The 12,422-nt window shown below is 36.2% G+C and overlaps 1 protein-coding gene across 3 annotated transcripts in view; it reads right to left on the reverse strand.

Annotated features, from left to right (window-relative positions):
• HBS1L (HBS1 like translational GTPase) overlaps positions 1–12,422 on the reverse strand; it is a 64,451-nt gene that overhangs the window by 6,704 nt on the left and 45,325 nt on the right. For all 3 annotated transcript variants that reach the window (XM_042888826.1, XM_042888809.1, XM_042888816.1), the window contains 8 exons: positions 11,654–11,910; positions 11,051–11,216; positions 8,377–8,494; positions 5,830–5,976; positions 5,081–5,155; positions 4,217–4,334; positions 3,959–4,027; positions 711–815 (listed from right to left, as the gene is read on the reverse strand). In XM_042888826.1, coding sequence (XP_042744760.1) covers positions 711–815; positions 3,959–4,027; positions 4,217–4,334; positions 5,081–5,155; positions 5,830–5,976; positions 8,377–8,494; positions 11,051–11,216; positions 11,654–11,910 — 1,055 coding nt within the window. The remainder of the gene's footprint in view (positions 1–710; positions 816–3,958; positions 4,028–4,216; positions 4,335–5,080; positions 5,156–5,829; positions 5,977–8,376; positions 8,495–11,050; positions 11,217–11,653; positions 11,911–12,422) is intronic.

Genomic DNA, 12,422 nt, shown 5'->3' on the forward strand with positions numbered 1-12,422 from the left:
CACAACAGTCGTACTGACATGTTGCTGAATTCAGACTAAATAGTTAGACACTGAAGCCTACGCATTTATTTCAAGGTCATATTTTTTAACTCATTGGTGTATGCTCAACAATCCTGTTTCAGGAACAGAAAACTAAAACAGCTTAATAACCAATGTCTTGACTGAGCAATTCCTCCTTTCAGAGATGAAATGTATTCAAGATTAAATCCAATTTTCTTGTATTTTGTTGGTGCTCAGGACATTTACATCCTGAAAGTTTGTATATTAATGAAAGGATCAGTGACAAATCTCATGAAAAAGCAGCACAGACGTAACTCTCAAGTTCTTTCACATCTTAATAATTCCTAACAGTTACACTGCACAGTAAACCTGAATATTAATGATTCTTGTACTGCGTTTTTAAATAGATATATATGTATTGTTGCAATTCAGAAGATTCTTTTTTAATAGTTCATAAAACAAAGTCAGGAGGCCATAACACTTGGAATATCTGATAAAGCAAAAAAAGGTTAAAAAAAAAAAAAAGTAAGATTTCACATACTCTTCACAGACATATTTATACAGATACAGTCACATCTAAAGAAATTCGTTTTATGCTTTCACATTTTATGTTTGACAGTTAGTATCAGTTTGACAGTCTGTTACCATTTCAGTAACTGCTTCTAAGCCCAGTATTGACCTGAAAGTAAACACACTTCTGAAGACTGTACCTTTTGCAGTGCAAGTTTCATTGGGAGGCATTGCCAGAAGCCGTTCTCCAACTTGAATATACCCAGCTTCTATTTTTCCAGTCACACAGAATCCTGATCCTTGGTCTGCAATAAACACAGTAACAATTTGAAGCAATTTCTTAAGGTCAATTTCCCATCACAAGTTACCCCTTCGGAAACACACGGATAAGTCTGTAATATCATAAAGACTTTTTCCCTATTAGAGAGTTCAGTACTTGCAAGACAGCCAGCTGTGCATCATTGTGAAAATGAAACGTTCAATTCAAAACCTCCAGATCTTAAGCTTTTCAGAACTAAGGAGAAATATCCTTCTTTAAACAACTGTAGGAGCATGAAAAAATACTTTTTAGTTTTGCAGTATTAGATTAAGCCCCTTCATTTCTAGGGATTTTATTTAATTCATGATTTTCTAATTACAGATAAAAAATATACTACAGTCATAACAATTTTCATACACACAGGTGCAACTTCCTATGCCATTTACTGTTCAACTGAGTCAGAGCTCTACATGCTCTGTTTGCATATTTCATTTACTCCTAGAAAAATCAATAAATGATTTGGTCCTATTTAACATGAGGAGTTCTTATAACTGCATATGACTTAACTATTTCTGAGTAGAAGATATGCAATTTATTTTAATTCTTGAATGCCCACATCCCTAACTGATACCTTGCTCACTACTTGAACAATTCATTTTTAAAAGAGGTGCCACACACGCACATGTACAAATATACACCTTAAGAAATGCCTCTCTCCCACAGCAAATGCTTATGGATATATTTCAAAAGAATCATCTGAAGTGATTCTACATAGACAACACAAACAACAAATATATATATTTTGGTGAATATTAGAAGGCAGTAATCAGCAAACATATTAATATTTTTTCTACCACGTTAGTCTTGAGTCTTACACCTCCAATACTTCATTTTGCATTCATAACTGTTATTGATGAATGTTTCCATCCAGCTAGCTGGAAAACTATTACCAGTATGTCTGTGAGCTGATCTCCCTTCTACTCATTCTGGCAAACAAGATGGACACAGTCAGTTAACAGATGACATAGGATGTCAAAAGAATAGAAACTTGGAGAAGTAGATAGCTGTTAGAAAAGCATCCACATATTATGGTACAGAAGCTATCTCAACACTGTGCCAAAAAGAACCTAAAGCTAGCTCAGTAAGCACATGCAGACAATCACAATCATGAACTGGTTCCTGGTTCCCAGCTATCTCCAAGCAGAATCAAAAAACAACTCTCTCATTACATCACCTGCTCTGCCTTGGTAGGCCAGTATGCTGTTTGAAGCCTCGTGCATGCTGACTTCTTTTTGAAAAGTGCCCAATTCCTTCACTTCCCCATGAGATCAGTGCAAGTACAAAAATGCATAGTAGCGGACAGAATTGGGCCATAAAAAAGGGCTTGATTTCTGCACATCATGCTAGTTAGGTTCTGCCATTCAAAGGATTAGGCCTCTTGGCAATCAACGCTTTTCTCAAGTCAGATCAAGTCATACCCTATAATGAGCTCAGTGAGGACTGATGTTGCAGTGAAGGCAAATGTGTTTTCAGACAGCTCTTGTCAGGAGATAGCTTGCCTGGAGAAAACATTAGGAGGTCTATGGAGGTCAGTAAAACCAGGCTGAGGTAGATGAAACACACGCATTACAGCCTCAATAAAGAAAGGGGATTTCCAAGCTGCAGAAGAGTGAACTCAGCGCTCTCACTTCTTACACAGTTCTGCTCAGTTCAAAGTGCAGGAGAAGCAGGACTGCTTCTCCTGCATATGCATGCACGTTGGAATAGAGCTGAGAATAACTGTTGCTTCTGCAGTGGTGTCTGCAGTTACTTCCTCTAATGGCATCCAAGTTAATTAAGTTCTGATATCACATGTTTAAAAAAAAGAAAAAACCCACAACCTAAAAAGCACCTAAAAGGCCACGTTCATAAATGAACCCTGTATTTGTAAATTGAGTTTATTTCCAAAACCATTGCTGGTTTGCTTACTTTAACAAAAATAAATCTCTCTTCCAGAGAGCAGATTTAATCTAAATTGTTCATTTAGTGAAACATCACTCAACACAAAAATGATTATTGCAACAAAATATATTATTTTGAAAGATCTCAATCAAAAATTCCAAAAAACTTTCCACAGCTCACAAATTGAATGTAACTATATTGAAAACCTTAAATATAAAATCTGTGGTAAGGCACCAGGGCAAATTCTCATGCAGTGTTTCAATATTTAGTATTACGGCTTCAGCATGCTAAGTAGGCTATCCCAGGGCATTCGTAACAAGTAGTATTTTCTCAAAGACCTAAATCAGAACGCCTCAGAGTAGGTTTTTCCAATTACAGCCAGTATTTCAACCTGGTTTGTTCATATTTCCCCTACAAACAACCTATACCTAAATTCAAATTTCTTTTAAAATACTGAACTAAATAATATGTGATTTAAAAGATTTTTTCATGCTGCCATTTGGTTTGCAACATTTCTGAAGGAACCTGCTCAGAGTTTCAAATTAGATATGTTATATATCTTATTTTTAATACATTTTCTAAATTATTTCTAAATGTAAATATATTTAACTCTGAAAAAATTAAGTTTATCACAAAAATCTTAGCTGCTCAGAGCATTCCATTTTCTTCAGGCCATGGCAACAAAAACTGGTTATAGTTACTGGCTGTCCATATTTATTGTAGTGCTAATGAGCAGCTTGGAGCCTCTCAGTTTATCCTTGGCTGGCTACAAAGCTTCACCAAGCCACCCCTTTCTTCTACTCCCTCCCCAGGCTTTATATAAAATAAAAAAAAATTAACATAAAAGAAACAAGTCACACTTTTTTTTATTTTTTTAAATTTAAATTAAATCTAGGACTGAAAAATAAAAGGCTTAGAAATTGTACTTGCAAAGACAGAGAAGCAGTACTCTAGGGAACAAAACTCTGTTTGGAAAAGAAAGGCTCCCAGATACTGTCACACAGAACCATCAACTCATTACATAACTAGTTAGGAAGTCACCTAGATTCTTCCTCAATTTTTTTCCAATAGGTTTCTCCTTCAGTGATGATGAAAATTCCAAAAAGAACAGTACTTACATTACTATTCCTGTTCAAATCCACTGATAGACATAAAGCTCCTATTTTAACACCTACTTTTACATCTCTTTTCAACACTAGTTTTAAATAATGGTGTCATTCTGGTGAAAACATTAGAAAAATAACCAACCTTTAAAAACATCAGCAACACACAATCTGAACGGTTTGTCCACTGATCTTTGCGGTGGCTTGAAAGAATCTGCAAAAAAATTGGTAAGACCTTTTAGAATATCTGTATTTAAAAAACTCTCTCAACAACTTCTCACTTGGAAATTAATCAACCATATTGTATTCCAAAGACTTTGTCTCACATCTTCCCCAAAATAAATATTTTGACAAGCACATGACTAAGCCATATTTGTTTCTAAATGAGAAAAACTGCACTCACCAATTTGCTCTAACAAACACTTCCCTTGATACCATTTTGTGAGGTCACTTGACTGACTTCTCGTGACTAAATTTTCACCACCAAGACCACTTGTTGGAATATAAGCCACATCACATTCCTGATTATGAAAATAAACAGTAGTTAATCAGACATTGTTAAAAGCCCCTTCTAGCAAAAGCAAAGGATGCATTTTTCAATATTATACCTCTAAGCTTTACTTTGTATATCCCATAAAGACAGGTTACTTGGTGAATCCATTTCCTTTCTGTTTATCTTTCCTAGTCACAGTGCTCCAGCAAGGAGTTAAGATAACATTAACAACTAGAAACTGATTTCAGATAACAAACTCCAACTTCATATCAGACAGGCATGCTTTAGTCTGAGCTGCTGTTCTACGCATAACGATTTCAGGAAGGCTGCAACCAGTTCAAATAGATAGCAGTTTGAACTGAGGAAATGGTAGAAATAGAATTGAAAATGGCAAATAGAGTGTTCTTTTAGTTCATAATCCTTGCCAAGACCTGCTCCAATACAAAATCATCTACTGTAATTCATATAACACTGAACATTTCAGCAATCCCTCATCTACTCTGCTTTTAGAAAACAATTCCAAGAGACTACAATGCGAGTGCCCCCAAAGATTCAACAGACCTAAGAAAAGATGATGACAGAAAGAGTATTAAAAAAAACTGATTAACCTTACAAAAGGGTCAGAGAACACTCTAGTAGTAAGAAAAGGAATGTGCAATAATACATGCACATATGACCAGCAAAAAAGTGATACAAAATAACCTGACCACAACAACCACTCATCCTACCCAAACGCCTGAACAAAGCAATGAAGATCTCAGAAGTCTATGTTACCTTAAAGCCAGCTTGTTTAAGAAACTGGCCAAGCTTACTGGTAATTTCCTGGAATCTTTCTTGTTGCCAATTGACCTAAAATAGAAACAGATTGTGATAGTAAATTGTAGATTTCTAACACCTTAAACAACAGTTGCATGTCGTTAAGTCTGTAGTACCAATTGGGCTTCTCACACAGCACTTGCAGATGCTGTAAATACAAAATTTCCAGGCGGGTTAATAGTTGAATACGTAAGAGCAAACAAACACATTAACAAATAGTGACAACAGTCAACACAAATTTGCATGCGGTTCTAGTTTGATTAGTCCTTGAACAGCATCTAATTCTTCCTTTTTCTGCTTTCCTTTTTTTTTCAAATGTTCACACAAAATTTAGATTCATGAAGATCATATATCACAGCAACAATCTAAAAAACACAGCAAGTAACACACTTTACAGATTTAAATAAAGCTCTTGGACTTGACTTGACTGACCACCAAGGTGCCCTTACAGATGCCACTGGATTAGCACCTTAGTCCAAATTTTCACACCTCTATTCATTTTAAATTTAAATACTATCTTTCTAGTGTGCTTTGAAAATATACTCAAACAGAAAATTGGTGTATAGCCTAAATAAAAGACTAAGGGCTGAAAATCAAAGAAAGAAAACAGCAATTTCATTATTAGTTTCATAATATTGATCCCTAAATTCATGATCCACAGTCCTAGGTGAAACCCCTTCATTTAACTGAGAAAGTTAAGCAAGTACCTGGTCCATTTTATTGACTGCAACAGCTAGCTGCGTGACTCCAAGAGAGCGCACTAATAATCCATGTTCTCGAGTTTGTCCACCTGTCTCAAATCCTGCTTCAAATTCTCCTCTGCTGGCATCCACAACCAAAATAGCCACATCGGCCTGGATTATAAAAACAAAAGCAAAAAATATCCCAAACAATTGAAACTGTTTATGAGATAGTAATAATCTGACTAAACACTTTCATCAGCAACAGCCCACACAATTGCACTTTACAGAGAAGGAATGTGCTTCAAATGCAACTGGAACTGTTTATTTTATCTGCTTCATGCCCATTTCACTGACATACCATGGCATTGCTTCACCTCATGTCATTCACTGTTGTTTTATGTTAAACACAAGCCAACACTTGCCTGAGGAACCTGTCTTCTTCAAAGCACCCACTTTGTTGAATGGACCTCAACTAATGAAAGTATTATTCAACCAGAGACAACTGCTGCATGTTGCATGTTGATGTTTCACAATCTATTCAGCACAAAGGAGCATGCCAGACTCAGAAACTGGAAGACCAAGTAATCCACCACATATTTTATTATCTAGGCAAACGCTCTGCCATGACATTAAAGACAAATAGTTACTGCAGCCTACAGCACTGTAGAAAAAACAGCACACAAGGAGAAAGGACAGATTTAGCTGTCAACCTTACATGTTGCTATATAACATGCCTATTAAAAAAATCAGATAATGAAAGCAATCAAAAAACAACTTTCTCTTCTTTTGGAAGTAACAGCCAGTTAGAGTTATGGAAAGAGAGAAAAGACGTGCTTTCTCATATTCTTTACATATGTAAGCTTCAGGATAGCGGGAGAGAAAACAAAGCCCTTGTCCAAAATACCTCTCCCACTGATCCAGATGCAAATTCCCCACATCTCACATAGGGAGGCTTGTGCATGCATGAGTATGACAAAAGGGAGAGGGGGATGAATTTCCCCATTGCTTGGAGCCCCAGAAGTGTATTGTGGTAGATGTCTCCCTACAGAAAAATGTTTGTTTGTTTTAAAGTTACACAGAAAAAAAATGGCCTGAGAACTTAAGTGAATTAACTATGTATTTAAGGCCAGATCCTGGCTCTGATAAGGCTCATTTGCATTTTGTGCAACAGCAGTTGGAGATTCCCACTAACAAAATTTCCCCTGATGTGAAGGCATCAGGGCCATACTTGCTTTCTTCAACCCATTTCTTCTCTGCTAAGGCTACCTGGGCATCAAAAGCTTGTAGTTTCAGTGATTTCCTGATAGGCTTCAGAATACAATTGCCCTGAGGGAGGTCCTGAGTGAGTCCTGAGGGAACACAGAAGCGCATCAAGCCTTAGTTGGCAAGCCTTGTCTTCTGCTCAACTAAGGCAACCCCTGGTAGGTCTGCAAGTTGTATCCTAACACTTTGTGTTTGCATTACTTTTTTTCAAAGATGACAAAGCACTTTAAATCAAAATTGGAAAGAAAATAGTGTGGTTGAGTCAACATTTTCTAATGATCTAAAACTAAAGAACTAATTCTGGTTTCAAAAATCCTGATCTTTCTGCAGTGTACTTCTCGCGGTATAAGTAACTACACATGCCCTACACCACACTTTGAGAACTTTGCCTGTCCTGTAACCTAACCACTGAGTCACAATCCCCGAATTCTTACCCAGCCTCTGCTACAGAGCTAGAACATGATTTGGAACAGCTTTCCTACAGCAGTTATTCTCTCTATAAAACCATAGTAACAGTACCTTTCCTTACTGAGATAATAAAATAAAACTCATATTTCAGGTCGTAATAATGCAATACACAAAACACAAACCTCTACACAGTATGTGTCACAACACTTAAACTCTTGTAATTCAAGGAATCAGTCCTACAATTAAAAAAACTTGCATTTTCAAGTGGGAAAAAAAATCACATATTTTATTGCATTTAACAACGTACCATTCTCCCCTATTTAACTATCATAAATTAACCAACTAGCCTCCGTGAGAATCGGAGGTATAATACCAAATTCAGTGATAGCACCCACTGCTTTTGGATTTGACCTACTGCTCCCAAAACCACAGTCACGCAGTCTACACAAAGCTTCCACTGAATAAAACAGACATGCTGCACATGAACTCTTATCTGTGCTTAATCGTACATTATGAAATGTATTAAACACATGAATGCCTTTTGCTGGCCTAAACTTCTTCTTTAAGCTCAAAACCACTTAAAAATCTTTACCTACAAAACTACGTTCACAGAGATTCTTGAGTAGATAAATGACACATTTGAAAAACTGATTCCATCTAACTGCAGCTCAGTATTCAATCTACTTCCCTAATAACACACTTCCAAAAAGTTAATTACAAAAAAAAAAAGCTGCCTTTAACATTAAAACAAATATATTCCATCTAAAGTCTAGAAAACTTGTAAGCTATTTTAGCACCATCAATGATTCCGTTTCATGTTAGTTTTTATAAGAAGAAAGCGAATTTAATTTTAAAGTTATAAATAATGCTATTGGAAAAGACATTTTAAACCATCTCTACCTGTGCAGCTCCTGTGATCATATTTGGAATAAAGTCTTTGTGGCCTGGAGCATCCATCAGAGTAATTACTTTAGTCTTCGTCTCAAACTTGGTCATACCCACATCCATTGTTACTCCCCTTAAACGAGACGTATGTGGAACAGATTGTTAAAACTGTTTGGAAAGCTTCGCACAGTATAAAGTAAGCTATTATAAGCACAATCATGAAATTATACAAGTAATAAATTTCATTTGATTCACTCTGCATCAAAAAATTGAAAGAAATTTGCTTGCTGGAAAAGCAGACTCTAGAGCTATCTTTATGTAAGTCTAATCATTAAGAAACAAAAATCAAGCAAAAATACCAGTTTAGAGACATTTTCCCTTAATAATGACAATTTATCTTCTGAAGAAATGTCTGGTACCTATGTGAATAAAAGTTAGAAAGTGGAAAAAATAAAATAAAAAAAAAAAAACAGAACCAGGGATGCAAGTTTAGGGCTCATAACGATTTTTTTCCTTGAGAGTTTAATTGCTGTTAACATCTTACATTTCATAGGTAATAAATACCTGACCATATTTCTAGTTTATCATCTTAACCACACTGCACCACAAGTAGCTTATATTCATACTATAGCTAACTTGCTAATTTTTCTTTTACAAAGCAGTGAAAATAATTACTGTTCTAATCCAGTTACATCTACAAGCATTAAAATTTTCTCCCCATCAGCTTTTCCTCTTTTACATACTTTGACGAATATTACAACAACACTACCAATACTATACAGATTAGAAACCCAAACATCAGGCTTCTTCTGAAAATCATGTTCAGTTGCTACTGGATATTCTCCCCCAGTTCCCTGTTCCCACTCCTACTCAGGTTTCTACGTTCATTTCATAACTGAAAGGAGATGCATATGCAAAAGTTTAGTTATATACAGAGTGGCTGCAGATGTGTATCTGCCTTTAAAACAAAGGTAAACACACTACAGCCACCAGTCTAACTGATGTTCTACAGCAGCAGTTTATTCTGTTACATTTATCTTTGCAACCAGAGGAAGTTATATGCTGTAGAACAATGAATGAATGATTAAAAGGAAAACATGAGGGTTGTTCCAAAAGTAATGCCTCCTATGTTATTCCACTGATCCACAAAGTCAGAGACAGATGTTGGCAGCATGGCAGTAAAACACTGTACCTTCCCACCAACAATCCATTACATGTTGTTGCTGTGTGACACACGGCAGCAAAGGAGCAGTATGACAGAATGGCATCTGACATGGAAGTGCATATGAAGCAAAGGGGTGTCCCTGAATTCCTCCAGAGAGAAAAAATGGCACTGACATTCATTGATGCTTGCTGAACACCGAAAGAAAAGAAAGAGTGGATGTGAGCACAGTGAGGTGGCAGAGGCAGCAACAACAGTGTGAAAGACAAACCATATCCTATGTGTGATAGTCATGCGCAGCTGTCACACCACAAAATGAAGAGTGACTCAATCAGCTCATCCAGAACAGATGACAACCAGAGGACTGTGTACAGAGCTGAAAAGAACTGAGTATCAGTTTCAGTGCTTTGGAAATGACGGTGCTGACACTGAAAAGTCATAAAGCTTGTGTCAGATGGGTGCCATGAATGTGTGCATGGAAACAAAGAACACCATATGCAAGTTTGTCAGTACCTACAACAAACACCAGGCTCAAGGTGAAAACTTTCTGAATCACACCATTGCAAGTGGCAAGACACACTGTCCCTACTACAAGCTACAGTCAAAATAGCAGTCCAGAGAGTAGTAATGTGAATTACTCAATCAAAGAAAGGGTGAAATAGTGGGCCACCTCCACTGGTGTAGATCTTTACAAGCGCAGCACACGGGCTCTTGTTCATCACTGGCAAAAAAGTATAGCTAATGGTGGTTACTATGTTGAAAAACTGTTTTGTAGCTGAAAATCTGTTCTATTAAATTTGCATCTGCAATCATTTACATGGAAATAAATGAGGCATTACTTTGGGAGCAACCTACGTATCTATAGCTAGATTGATAGATAGATATAGACACACACACAGGAAAGTTCTTTATTTTTTTGAACATAATATATCATGTCACTTTCTATTCAGTTTTCTTGAAGGTCATATATATATGTTTTAATTAGCTTCACTGCTTCCCCATTACATACTTTTTTAATATGGTAGAATTTAATTTTAAATTTCTGTAAAGTAAACATATATATTTTTTAGGATCACCTTGATAGTCAATGTAATGTAAGTCAGGTGTGAACCAACATTTTAGTGCTTAGTTTACTGTTCTGATTCCCTTTCATACAAACAATTTAACCTAGAGTTTTCCCACACAACAATAACCAAGTTGAGAGAAAATTTGCAGTAATAAACCAGAAAGACAGCTTTAAAGAAAACTGGCTTTCAGCATTGTACATTTTGGTCCCACTCTACAATCCTTCGCATAGATAGATGTGAAGAAACACTGAACTTCTCGTTCACATTTTTGAAATCAAACCAGTATATTAATTCTCTCTTGATATGTACTTCAACAAAGCAAAATATTTACTTATAAGCGCTGAGGAAATACCTGTAAGCATTTAGAATGCTTCTATTAAAGCCTTATTAGTAGATCTCCTAACAAACGTTGCACTTTCAGAAAAATGTTATTAATTTCCCATTAAATTGATATCTCTACCTTTCTCTTTCTTCCCCAGTTTCATCCAAGACCCACGCATATGCAAATGAAGCTTTGCCAGCCTTCTTAGACTCCTGTTCATATTTGTGCATAGTTCTTTTGTTCACATTTCCCAAGAGGTAGAGTAGGTGACCCATTAAAGTACTTTTACCTGCATCAACATGTCCTATGGAAGAAAAACACAGCAGTTTTACTGATTTACAAATTTTAAACATAGTACAACATGAAACAGACAAAAATATATGAAAATCACATACACTAACGTTCATGCAATCCACAGGATTTTAGCAGTACTGGCAGACACTATACTGAAACCAGTACTTTACGTTGACAGCCAACTAGTATTTCCATATTAGTACTAAAAAGAAAACACTACCAAGAACAAAACAAAAGTAGATCTTACTAGTCTGTCAAATGCAAGTTAACTCAACCTCATGGTTTAGCCAAGGAAGTCTGAATGTACTTTCGCCCAATGGCAGTGGTCAAGCAGATACAACTGAAAACAGCGTATGATGATAAAGAGATGACAATTTCATTTTTTATCACTTCCCGATTCAACCAACAGAGTTTTTAACCTCTATACCTTTAACGTAACATTATTACCTATTACCACCAAATTAAGCAGTTGTTTTCCTCCTTGTCTCTTCTCCAATTCCGCTTTCACATCTATTTGTGGTTTTGTCTTGCTTGTTTTTTTTACTGGAGTAGGCATGGTATTCTGCTCTTCTGAAACCTGCACTACTTGGGGTGAAAGAGCAGGTTTTGATACTGCCTCAAGAACCCCAGGAGTTACACTGGCTTCTTCAACTGGCAGTCCTTTCTGAGGTGTGTTAACATGGCCATTTTCTTCAGTAATCATACTATATGAGGAAAAAAAAAAAAGAAAACACAGGGAATGCAAATGTCCAAGAAATTAAAGAAATATAGGAGAAAAATAATCTTCCCTTCCTTATATAAGTCTCAGAAAAATACTATATAGTAAGTCGCAACAAGTCCATTAAGGTGGAAGTAATAAGCAACTGGATACAAACTTCACAATACCAGCTCTTCACATCTCTTCAGATAAGTACTATACACAAAAGCAAAATAAATAATCTTGCAAAACTCATGAAACTCTGATAAACAAAAGCTTCTCACAGCCACTTCTTTTAACATGGAGGGAAAGGACTACAACAGAGACTGTCCTTCTCTGCAGTGAGACTGCTACCTAAATGAGCTTTGAGACATCCTAAAATAGCTTTCACTTACAGTAACGAGTACAGCTGAATGGAGTGATATTCCATTGTGAGAAGATTAGCAAAATATAGAAAGACTAGAAATAAAGCATATCTGAGCTGCAATTTAAGGTGCAACGTTTCCACAAAATCACAAC

This window comes from Lagopus leucura, unplaced genomic scaffold (genome assembly GCF_019238085.1).
Source record: "Lagopus leucura isolate 7727_CA_CO unplaced genomic scaffold, USGS_WTPT01 Super-Scaffold_73, whole genome shotgun sequence".
Taxonomy (NCBI): Eukaryota; Metazoa; Chordata; class Aves; order Galliformes; family Phasianidae; genus Lagopus; species Lagopus leucura.